Source organism: Rhinolophus sinicus, linkage group LG06 (genome assembly GCF_036562045.2).
Source record: "Rhinolophus sinicus isolate RSC01 linkage group LG06, ASM3656204v1, whole genome shotgun sequence".
Lineage (NCBI taxonomy): Eukaryota > Metazoa > Chordata > Mammalia > Chiroptera > Rhinolophidae > Rhinolophus > Rhinolophus sinicus.
Window position 1 is genome coordinate 151,440,865 of NC_133756.1, and position 12,998 is coordinate 151,453,862.

Genomic DNA, 12,998 nt, shown 5'->3' on the forward strand with positions numbered 1-12,998 from the left:
GAAACTAAAAGCGAGATGAATTAAAGTCTCGCAAAATAGAAGGAAATAATGAAAACAATATCAGTTAGGAATAAAATGGAGAAAAAATATGTAATAAAGAAAACGAAAACCAAAAAATGTTTTCTTGAAAAGTCTGATAAAATTGATAAACTTCTAGTAAGACTGATGAAGTACAAAGAAAAAATCAGGTTTATCAATATCAATAATGAAAAGTGTATTACTACGGATTCTGTAGGCATTAAACAGACATTAACACAGTTTTAGTCTAATAAATTTAACAATTTCTATTCCTTGAAAAATACTACTTACAAAACTGACACACACGCAAAGATATGTGGATAATCCTGTGTCTATGATTTAAAACCTTTAATCCACGATTTAAAACCTTCACACACCAGGGAATGCCTAGGCCAGATGGCTTTTTTGATGAATTCTAAACCTTTCAAGGAAGAAATAATGCCAATCTTGCATAAAATTTCTCAAGGAATAGAAAAAGAAGGAACACTTTTCATGAGGCCAGCATAACCTTGGTACCAAAACCTGATTTAAATATTATGAGTGTTGAGGAAAAGAAGTCAGAAAAGAGTACAAATTGTTTTGATTCCATTTACGTGAAATTCAGTAGTGGGCGCAATAGAAAGCAGGAGAATGATTCCCTCTTCGAGGGGTGAGACGCTGACTGGGGAGCAGCATAAGTGACTCTTCTGGGGTGCTGGAATGTTCTATATCTTTATCTTGGCAGTAGTTATAAGCATACGTACATACGTAAAAATTCACTGAGCTGTACAGTTAAGAGTTGTACACTTTATGTTATATCTTAAAATAAGACTATAAAAACTTGCTTTGGTAGGACCATTATATTTTCATCATCACATAATTTCTCTCGCATCCAAATTGAATCCACTATGCACTTTCCTTGTTCACGTTCTGTTTTGACTGCATTTGGCAAATGCACACTTGAGAGGGATCTGGCGTGAGCAGCAGGGAGTGGGTGCCATAGGCTCCCTGCTTTTGGGGAATAAAGGAATTGCCCAGATCCAGATGGTGTGATAGAGCATCTAGTTCTCCTCTGTCTCACTTGCTTGTTTACTTATTACAGTGTTTTCTTTACAGGCACAGTGGTTCTGGGAAGCATACTTCCAGTCAATTAAAGCCATTGCCCTGGCCACCCTGCAGATTATCAATGACCGGATCTATCCATATGCTGCCATCTCCTATGAAGAATGGAATGACCCTCCGACTGTGGTACGTGAATTCCAGTGCTAGCAGGTCAGCCAGGGTCCCGCTATCAGGAGGAGACAAAGGAAAAATGGGCTGAATTTGGAAAGGGTGTTTAAAGTCTAGCTCTCTATGCTGAAAGTGTGCAGTTATACTTGGGGTCTGATTAGGCCAGCTTAATTTTGAAATGATGACAAACATAAGAAATACGGAAGCTATAGCTTCTAGTTTGTTTGAAATGTGCTTCAGAAGACAGTGTGTTTATTTATTGCAGAGTTAAATGGGGAGGCTTGGGTCTTGTTGGAAGTCAAAGACTTCCTGATGACTTTTGCAGTCGCAGTGCTTAGGACTCGTGAAAAGATTCTCTCAGCTGCTGAATACTAATAGTTTGTATTTTAAGTGCTTAGGGACTGTGCTGAGTACTTCACATGGATTATTTCAGTGAACATTTCCAACACCCTGTGAGGAAAATAACCAGCAAAAGTGATCTAGAGGCATTATGGATTGCCACAGTCACTTGCTCGACTGTGGCTGAAGCCCCTGGGTATTTCCATCAGAGAGAGAGGGAGGTCAGAAGCTGCTTTCAGGGCTTCTTCCTTGCTTGAAGGAGTCACGAGACACTTGTGGCATTGTAGGGACTGTGGAGTGGCCCCACCTCTCATTGAAAAGGCCTGAAACTCTGGGGCTTCCAGTTATCGCTTCCTTTGCACACCTGGCTGTCTAGCTCACAGACCTCAAGGCTTTCAAGGAATAAGGAATAAGTTATGGACTTATTTCCATGTCATTCCATTCTAAGGTAACTGGACCCCATTCTTCATTCCAGTCCCTCTTTCTCTCTGGCCAGCCCTCCTTGTCTCCTGATTCTCAATAGTGCTGCATTCTGCCACCTGGTGATCTTCAGAGGAGTCTAGGGACTGACTGTCCCTCCAACCTTTATTAAGCAGTTTCTCTATGTCAGACACTCCACCAGGTGCTGAGACTGTAGAAAAAGAAGCCAATCCCTGCCCTCAAAGGAACGCTCCACTAACTTGGGAAGCCAGCAAGTAAGGCAACAATTGTACGAGAAGTATTGGGAGACGTGCTGTAATAGAGTGGCAACAGAATGCCGTGGGAGCGCAGAGGGAGGCAGCACTCCTCGCTGGGAGGGGTCAGGACACTTCCTCAATTCAGGGGTGGGGGGTGGGGGTGGGGGCGGTGCCTGCGAGGACGTGAAATATATGCTTAGGGTAAAATCAAACAAAACAACAACAAACATCTTTCTGTTTTGCTTGAAGTCAAGTTTCCTTGTGTTCATCTCCTCCCTTGAATCCATTGCCAAAGGTAGCCTTCCAGAATGTTTCTGTTTGCATAAAAGCATAATTATATAGTTATAGAATGCAGATGGGATCATACTACATGCATCTTGCCATTTTTACTTTAATAATAAGTTATGGACTTATTTCCATGTCATTCTATACAGTACACAGTCTACCAACATATCTGCAGGTTTGAATTCTGTGAGTTTGTATCCATGGATTCAGCCAACTGCAGATCAAAAATATTCAGAAAAAAATCCAGAGAGCAAAACTTGAATTTGCCACTGTTGAGCACCAAGTTGAATCTGTGCAAATGAAGCAACATGTAGGCACACCCTGCTGTGGCCTGTATGCAAATATAGGTCATATGCGTGTGCGAACACTGTGCCATTTTATATAAGGGGCTTGAGCATGTGCAGATTTTGGTATCCAAGGGGGGTCCTGGAACCAATCCACCAGGATACCTAATATGACTGCTTCAGTTTATGGATGGCTGTATAGTATTCCATTGTTTAGGTGTGTCTTGCATAGCCATTCTATTATTGATAGAGACTTAAGTCGCTTTTTTTCTATTTTCAAACAGTAATACAAGGGACATACTTGCATATATATTCACACATAAATGTGTAACTATGGAATTAATTTCAGCTGAGAAATTGCTTAAAGAATATGTACATTTTGAATGTTGATACATATTAGCAAATTGTCCTTTCAAAAGACTATACCAATTTCTAATTCCACCGATGACATTTTGGTGATTCCGGTTCTCTGTGCCTTCAGTAATCCTACTTGAATTTTTGCTTATCTGCAAGGTAAAACATGATCTTATATGTGTGCATTTTTCAAGTGGAAGGTGGATATCTCTGCCAGTTTTCCTCACAATGTAAATATAAATCCTGTTTGTATTATGATTAGTCACATTGAATTTTTAGATTGTTTTAGGTTTTTATTCAGTGGGTACTTAGTGGGTACCATATTTCCGGCAGTGTTCTTGGTACTGGAAATGTATCTGTCAGTGAACAAAGCAGAGAAAGATTCAGGCCTTTTGGGAGTTTACATTGCAATGGATCTTGCTCTCTGGGAGCAAGATTTGTCTTTCTACTAGAATTTTAAAGTTTTCCTTATATAGGCCTTTCACAAGTCATGATAAATTTTTTCACAGATATTGTATCTCTCTTATGCTCTTATAAAGGAATACTTTCTGACATCATAGTGTCTAACTGGCTACCATTTGTATAAAGATGTGTTATTGACATTTGTATATAAATTGTGAACTACTCTTACTAAGTTCTACAATTGTTTCATTTTTTTAGTTGATTCTCTTATGTTTTCTAGATATACAGTCTACAAGTGCTAATTTTGCTTCCATTTTTTGAATCTTTTTTTAAAAACGTAATTGCATTGGCTAGTACTTCTAGAACAATGTTAAATGATCTGAGTGTTAAAAGAGGAGGATAGGTACTATCCAGGCAGAGGAAGGGGAAAGTTAGGTTTCATCCAGAAGGAACAGCAAATTCAGAGATGCAGAGGGACGAGAGCCTGGAGGTTTAAGGAACTTCAGGGAGGTCAGCGTGGCAGCAGTAGAGGCCTGTGAGGGAGAGGCAGCGCACGCAGCCTGGAGAGGGCCCAGATCACAGAACTCCTTGTGTCTTGTGGAAGGTGTTGGAGTGTTGTCTGCGGGTAACAGGAAATCACTGAAACATTTAAACAGGCTGGTAATGTGGAGAGATGGCGTCGGCTCACTCTGAGCTCGTGTGGAGAATGGGCCATTACGGTGGTAGGACTGGAGGCAAGAGACTATTTCAGGAATGCAGGTGACACTTAAAAGAGGATGCGTGTAAGCACTGGCCAGGAGGACTGACTCTTTGAACTGGAAGTGAGGGAGTTTCGGATAACGGAGGTATGTGGTGTAGTTTATCCAACAGGAGAATGTGGGCGCCTGGGGGTCGTCGGGGAGGATGGGGTTGGAGTCTAAACTCAGTCTGACTGCAGGGCCTTCCACAATCTGCATCCGGTCTCCCTTTCTAGATTTACTTCCTTCTGCTCCCTTGCAGGGAGTTCTAGATTTCTGGCAACAGCTTTGTTCTTCCTGTGACTAGTCCATGCTTTGTCTTCTCTGTGCCTTTGTGACTGTTGGTCACCATTGCCTTTTAATTGTCCACATGTTATCTAAATTTCAGTGGCCTGCTCATATACCCCTTCCAACGTGAGGTTTTGCAGATCCCCTAAGCAGGAAGTAAGCTTTCCTCCTTGTAACTCTTAGAGCATATTACCCGTGTTTGTTTCCTGTCACTTCACATGCATAGAAGTATAATTTCCTGTAAAGTTTTAACCTTCTTAAGGGAATTTCTGAGTTACCTTGGTATTCCTCATAATACCTAGGACAATTTAATTTGGACTGGAGGCCCTTGCTATATAAGGGGGTGGGCAGAAGATTGAGATCCCAGGACTTGAGCTCTCCAAGGCTCACTCACAGACTGATGTAACATCCGTTATTTTATTTGACCTTTACCTGTTGGGAAGGTGGGGAAAGTGATGAACTCATTCTCATCTATAAAGTGGACATAACAGGACTCACAGTGCCTGATGACTTGTCTGAGGTCATGTAATTGGCACGTCGTATAAACAAGTGAGAACCCAGGTCTTCTACCTGTGATGATTTTGAATTGTCTATGGAGTTTTATGGGAGCCTTTGAGCCTCCTCTGGGCTGAAACATTTCCACTATTCCACGCATGTTTTACAAGCTTGAGACAAAGAGCATCACATCTGTTCCTCTGCAGGAGAATTCACACAGGTGGGGTGGTGACGACGCAGCCAGAAAGTATGCAAACAGTGGGACTTTATTCTGTACTTTTATCTAAAGCTCTAAGAAACATTTAATAAGAGTAAATGGTTGGAATTTTCATTCTCTGTCTGTCAAAGGAATATAAACTAGGAGAAAATAGTACGTGAAATTTTGCAGTTTTGAAATAGATGTCTTTTAATTTAGGATAAAATGGTTGAAGAGCTGGACTCTATCAATTTGGGAAAGAACATAAGTATAAAAGGCATAAATCTGGACATGCAACTGGAAAATATATTCTATATTTTTTCTTTAACTCTTTCTTAAATAGTCCTTTTTAGTGTAATTTAGTGGCTCCCCTATTTCTAGGTGCTCGGGTGGTGAGAGGCTTGATTGAAAGCTGTGGGTTTTACATTCTGCATCTTCAGTGAAAGTAACTGAGGGGAGGCCCAAGTAGCACTGATTTATTTGTAGTTGACTATGCCCCTCCCCTTGAGGAATATGTAACCCACTCTAGATGTGATTACTATGAGTCCAACCTGCAGGGGAGTCGCCCCTCTAGATTCCATCAAATTTATAATATGAGAGACCCCGAGGTGGGAGTAGATGTGGATCTTGGTCAGTAAATCAAGGGATGGTCTGGGTTTTTCAAAGCTATGCTATCAGGGCCCCCAGCCATGCACTGCGCTTGCTCAGACTGCAGAAGAAGGGGTGAGAATAGAGCCCTATTTGGGCCAGATGCTGCTGCCTTAGTTTTTTGTTTTGTTTTAAAAGCACCTGTTTGTGGAATCCGAAGACAGCGAGGGTGGCCTTGCAGAAACCAAATGTTCACGTCACCAGGTGCTTTGCCCGCAGATAGGAGACCAGTTACATTATGCATGTTATACCACACTCCCAAAACTTGAAAAAGTTTGACAAAATAATTCTTGAGCATAACTTGAAAGTAGCAGATCTGTGTGGTTGGGAGACATTAGCCCTTTGTTTTGAATCTTTTCTTTGGAAGGACTTGTTCACCAAGTTAAGGTTCCTTATGAAAGGATGAGTTTGTTTTTGTCATTAATTTTCTTAGCAACTCATATCAAGGCTGCCTGTATTTTACTACCTTTTCAGTCTCTCCATGCTTTCATTTTTCTCCTTTTTTGCAAATGTCAGCAAAAATGTATCATCTCCCCAAATGCCCCTCACCTGTATCACTTCTAACGCTAGTGACATTCCTGGTCTTGCCCCTTGGCAGGCCTCTTCCCTACATCTGGACCCACCCTGTGTAGCTAGGGGTCTCCTCGCACACCCTCCCTCGCCTTGCTTCACCTCGCGTCTGGTTCTCTGCCAGATGTGAGCATGTCTGGAGGACAGAGACTGAGCAAGTGAGCGTTATTATGGCAGGGGCATGGGCGTGGGCATGCAGTGGGCCAAGAACTGAATTTTGGGGTTTCTGACATATGTTGCCAAAACCGTATTTTCTCAGCAATAGTTTTTAAAAAACTAAATGTAATATAGTCCTGCACTCATGTTGTAGGGTGGTATATTCTCCCATGTTATTTGTCTGCAACATGATTTAAAAGATTCTACCTGACAGCAATGTTACATTTTATTTACCCAGTCCCTTTGACAGTATTTTCCCCCCAAATTTGCTACCGTGTTTCCATGAAAGTAAGACCTAGCCGGACAATCAGTTCTAATGCGTCTTTTGGAGCAAAAATTGATATAAGACCCCGTCTTATAAGACGGGGTCTTATAGTAAAATAAGACTGGGTCTTATATTAATTTTTCTTTGAAAAGACACATTAGAGCTGATTGTCCGGCTAGGGCTTATTTTCGGGAAACACGGTATCATAGATCACACCAGTAAAAATACTCTAGATTGGTTTTGTTTTCTGCGTTTGACCATACCAGATCTAGAATAGAAAGGGGAGTAGCAGGGGTCCCATAGCCATTGACAAAAATTGATGAGAAAAATAGAGGAAGTGACTTAAAGTGGTTTGTTGTACCCAGAATACGAATGAGGTTGAAACACGAGAGCGTATTCCTATGAGATCTAGCCAGAATGGCTACTTAGCTGCAAGAAAGACCTCAGATGACAATTATATACGTACTTATCTGGGCTTCCTGTAAGCCTCAGTCCAAGTCCAGCTTTGGAAGACAGAAAGGGAAGGGATCACTAGGTTGGAGTATTGCATAAGAGCGCTTGATTGGCAGTCACCACCCATGAGGAGCAGGGAGTTGTGGGTAAAATGTGGCAGTTTGCTGTAGCCCCCTACGTTCTTAGGAAGGTGCTTCTCCCACTGTAGAATGCGTCAGAATCTCCTGAAAGGCTTGTTCAGACACAGATTGCTGCCACTTTCCTCCAGGTTTCAGATTGAGTGGGTCTGGGTGGGGTCCTAGAATTTGCTTTTCTAGCAAGTTCCCAAGTGGTGTTGATGCTGCTGGTCGAGGGACCGTGCTTCAATGAGGGATTGATCGACTGTGAATGTCCTGATTCCACGACTGGAGAAGGCCCTCCCTCTCTCCCCGTCCAGTTCCTCTTCTGGATCCCTAGGGCTTAGATTAGAAGCATCTAGACGCTGGGTTGAGACTACATCTGTCTCAGCTACATTAAAAACACCGGGCTGCTCGTACTTAGATGTCCAGACGGTGGCCCTCACTCGCAAAGGTTATAGTTGTACAAGCAGCTGAAAATATCACTCAACTGTAAACACTGACAAGCAATAAATCACCCTTCAGGCTGAAGAAGCGCCGGCTCAGATGCATGAAGCAGAACTCTACGTTGAAAAGATACCAGGTTAACAGTCTGTTAAACTCAACTCAGTGCCCTTTAACTTCCAGGTTGTGGAATGTTTCTCTGGAATTTGAAAGTCCACCCTGCCCCCCAGGAGGCCTTCTGGGTTTATTCTCCCCTTCTTCCTCCGACTGCTGAGATATGACTAAAGTATGTGTGGAATTTAGAAATTTTAGCTTGAATTTTAAGTAAGTTTAAGCTTTTTAACGTCTTTGTTTTTAGGGGTATCACATTGATAGGATCACAGTTGCACAGGCAATCCAGTATATGACCCTAACCTTTCCTTGAGTAGCCTTTGCTTTTGAATTGTTTCCTATCTGTAGTTCTGTGGAAACAAGCTAGAGAGTCTCCAGCAGGTCAGCAGCAGCCAGGGACTAAAGAAAGCTGAGTTGAGTCTGGAGATGGAGAGATGCAGGAAGATCCAAAGAGCTTGATCTGGGGCCCCAAGCAAAGAACTGGGCCGATTCTGATGGTCAGGTAGAAAATGGAAAACATGAGATCACCAGCCAGATCCAGATGGGGAGGATATGGAAGGAATATGTAAAGACCAACTCAAGGGTGTTGTTAGGGTGATCATGTCCACAGGTCTTTTGCACAAGCATCCTAGACCCTTCCCGGTGGAGAGGGACCTGTGTGCCTGTGGAACACACATCTGCATGGCAGCTCCGGGGGTGCTGGTGGCTGAGTCTGCACACACTGTGTCCAGGGCGTCCCTCCTCTGGTGCTGACTTAGAGTCCACTGTTAGGGCTCCAGCATTCATGAATCCAAACCTGACTGCTTCCTTCCATCACACAGCTTGCAGGGGGCAGTGTGTAGAATAGTTTTCTGGAGTGTGTGGGAGCTTGATCTGGCAGCAGATTCATTAAGAACATTTTGAATGTTTGGCAAAGTCATTCTTCGTGCCCCAGCTATCACTTATGAGCACATCAGAGTCCCTTTTCCCTTGTTTCAGGGGCCATCTTCATTTCTCCCTTGAGGTCTGCTCAAATGATTCAGTAGCAGAAGTTACCAGGAAAATGGAGTTGTTGGGTATTTCAATGTCAGGATAATGGATTTTGTTTTCTATTTTTAATATCCTATCCTAGTTACGTGCCTCCCAAATAATTTTTAAGTATAATTTTCCAATTAAACGGTCATTACAGATGCAGAGTAGAAAATTTTCCATGGAGCTCCAACTAGAGGTGGATTTTTCGTTTTTGGTTCCCTTATTTCAGCTATATTTCTTAATTTTATATTTTAAAAAGTAGTATGGTTTTAAAATTCAAATAGTAAATAAAGCATTAGTAAATAAATAACTGAAATTAAAGCTGTACCCAAGGAGCAACTGCTTTCAACTCTTAGCTTTCCTCTGGTACTTGTCTTCCTGGCTTCCCGTAAAATGCTTATAGTGCTGTTTTTGGTTTCTCAATCACAGGCGTTATCTTTTTACTTCCTTTGAGTTAGTGCCTTTTCTCCTGTTCTCCCCTCTTTCTCTATGGAGTTCTCGTTCTCTCATCTTAGTGACAGGGCTATATCATTTTTTATTGAAGCAGTATTTATTGTGTATAGTATTATTATTGTGACTATATAAATAATGTTTTCAATTGAAACAGGTAGTAAACCACGATTGTTTCCTTTCTTATACAACTTTTTATTTTCCAGGGAGTTAGCAGCCTTTTTTTTCCTTTTAAATTTCCATGTTCCTATCACTAATTAATTTTTACTAAATTCTCCAAATGAAAGAATAAAATGGTCATGCACAAGTGAATTATAGGATCCCTTCCTTCCCTCCTTCCCTCCTTCCCTCCTTCCTTCTCTCCTTCTTTCCTTCCCTCCCTCCCTCGTCCCTTCCCTCCCTCCCTTCCCTCCCTTCCTTCCCTCCTTCCCTCTTTCCCTCCTTCCCTCCTTCCCTCTTTCCTTCTTTCCTTCCCTCCCTCCTTCACTTCCTTCCCTCTCTCTCCTTTCCTTTCCTCCCTCCCTCCCTGCCTCCCTTCCTTCCCTCTTTCCCTCCTTCCCTCCCTCCCTTCCCTCCATTCCTTCCCTCCTTTCCACCTCCCCTCCTTCCCTCCCTCCCTCCATCCCCTCCCTCAGACCCTCCCTCCCTCCCTGCCTTTCTGGCTCCAGTCTGGGTTTACTGCTGTCTCGGTATCCGCACTGGTCATCCTGACCTCAGTTCAATGTGATTTGGGATTTCCCTTCTTCTCTCTTCTTTGTTGGATTCTTTATTTCCAAGTTCTGACATCTTCCTCATTTTGGGTTTATTTTTTCCAATAGCTTCTCAAGAAAGGGACTATTGGAAGATACATTTTCTTGTACCTTGCACATCTGAAAATGTATTTATTCTATTTCACATTTGAGTAATAGTTGGGCTAGTGTATCTGGTTGAGGTGAGGTTTTTTTCAGAATTTCTTCAGAATTATTCCATTGTCTTCTATGCTTCCCATTTTTTATGTCAAAAAGTAAGGTGTCTCCTCATTCCTGATCCTTTATGTAACATTTTAATGTTCCTGGGAAATTCTGTGTTATGAAATTTTATGATGATAGGAGTATGCCTTGGTATGAGTGTTTTTTTGTTCACTGGATACCGATTTGGGCCTTTATAAGCTAGAAATTCATGTCCAGTTCTGAGAAATTTGTGTTTTTTATATCTTTGATTGTTTTCTTCCTCTGTTTTCTCTTTCCTCTATGGAACTTCTGTTGCCTGGATGATGAATGTGCTAGATTGATCCTTGTTTTTCTTATCTTTTCTGTCCTATTTATTATCTGTTTTTGTTTTAGTGGGTTTTTTTGTTTGAATGTGTTAGGTATTTTCTCAATATTGTCTAATAACCTTCCTTTTGATTTTTTAAAATTTTGTTAATTTTTATTTCTAAGAGTTTTTTCTTGACTTCAGTTAATCTTTTTTTATAGCTTCCTATTCTTGTTTTAATGCTACATTACTTTTCACTGAAGATATTTGTGGTTTTGTTTTAATTTTTCTTCAGCTCTTTGTATTGTTTCCTTTTTCAGTTCTTTATTTTCTAATTTGTATTGGAAACTTTCTTCAAATACCTGATGTTTCTCAGTAGTCTGCTCTTATTTAAAAGTGAGGCACTGAAAGCTCATTAGAAGCTCTTTGTAGGTGGATAAGGCTTATCAGTTGATGGGCTTTCCTTAGGATAAGAGGATGGGGACCTGGTCCTTTGCCCAAATGTCGGTGTTCGTGGGTTACTTCTGTTGGATTGGTTCATTGGTCCAGAGAATAATCTTTCTGCCCTTGGGAGTGGGGGAGAGGATGGATAAGTCTGGGCTTCAAGCCTTTTGGGAGCTGAAAAGGGCACGGAGAAGGGTTCTCACTCGTGCTTTTATAGCTGATCGCTTAGGCTCTGTTCGTTATAGTGCCTCGCCCTGCCTTCCATGTTTGGAATCTCTAATTCATTTTCTCCAGAGAATAAACTTCCCTTCTCCTGCTGAGGGGGCAAGGGAAGGGAGGACAGCAAGAGGGTTCGTTCGGCTGCTTGTGCTTGTGGGTTTAAGGGATCAGAGTTCCTCCTTTCTGGACACCTAGTACCTCCAATTTCTGAGTCTTCTTCTTATCATCATTGGTAGGTTTAGCTTTTTTTACGGTCTTCTATCTGCGTTTTCTTTGTTTGCTTAAACAGACCTAAAATTCTCTGTATTTTTTTATTTTGACATAATTTCAGACTTAAAGTTCCAAAAATATTAGCGTTTCTGTATACCCTTTACCCATATTCCTCAAATGTTAATATTTTGCCACATTTCCTTTATTCTTTTCTATGTGTATATGTTATGTACATGTATATGTGTGTATATATACAATACATATTTTTGATCCATTTTCAAGTTACTTGCACCTTCTAAATACTTATATAGAATCACAGTAAAATTATCAAAATCATCTAAAAATAAACATTGATATAGTATTATTTAATCTGCAGACCTTAGATTTTGCCAGTTATCCTAATAATGTCCATTACAGCAAAAGAAAATTCCTGACTGTACATTGCATTCAATTGTCATGTCTCTTTAGCCTCCTTTGGTCCACAATTTCTTAGTCTTTGTCTTGCATGACATTGACATTTTTGAAGAAAACTTGTCAGTTATTTTGTAAGATGTCCCTTGACTTGGGTTTGTCTGATGCTTTCACATCAAATTATGCATTCAGTTTCAAATTATTGAAATTCAAGTTACGCATTTTTGACAGGAATGTCACAAAAGAATGTGTTCTCAGTGTATCACATTGGAGGACCCTTATCAACTTGTCCCATTACTAGTGATGAGAAACTTCAGTCAGGTTTCAGCTGGATTTCTCCAATGTAAAGTTACTGTTTTATCTTTTAATGTGTCTTGTTGGGAAATACTTTGAGACTGTGTAAATATCCTGTTACTCCTCAAACTGTCATCCACTAGATTTAGCATCCATTGATGATTTCTTGCCTGAATTAATTGTTGTTGTGCTTGCCAAATGGTGATTTTTCTAATTCCCATCCGCTAACTGCTTTTGAGAGTGATTTTTCCTTAACCTTGGGGTTCATGTCTTTAATCAGTTTTGGGAAATTCTCCTTTTCTTTTTGAATATTACATAGCTGTCATTCTCACTAATCTTTCCTTTTGGAGTCCTAGTAAATGTATGTTACATCTCTTTCATTCTGTTAGTATGTGTCTCAGGTTGTTGTTGTTTTTCCCCCCTCACGTTTTCTACATTTGTATCTCTCTTTACTGCATGCTGCATAATTTTTCACATCTCTTTTATTATTCTCTTCAGCTGGGACCAGTGTGTTTTATCCGGCCATTGAGATTTAAATTTCAGTGGTTGTTTCTAGATGTTATATTGTTTTTCAAATCTGTCTGCCCCATTTTTTTCATAGTGTCTTTTTTCATATGTTTTCAATTCATTTTTTTATATCTTTAACTATTTGAGATACTCAATATTTTCCAATTATCCA

General features: G+C 40.7%; 1 protein-coding gene across 1 annotated transcript in view; it reads left to right on the forward strand.

Moving 5' to 3' along the window:
* The window catches only part of EXT2 (exostosin glycosyltransferase 2), a 124,474-nt gene that overhangs the window by 60,246 nt on the left and 51,230 nt on the right, over nt 1–12,998 (forward strand). Inside the window, exon 8 of the mRNA XM_019746443.2 lies at nt 1,114–1,245. Within this exon, the coding sequence (XP_019602002.2) occupies nt 1,114–1,245 (132 nt within the window). The remainder of the gene's footprint in view (nt 1–1,113; nt 1,246–12,998) is intronic.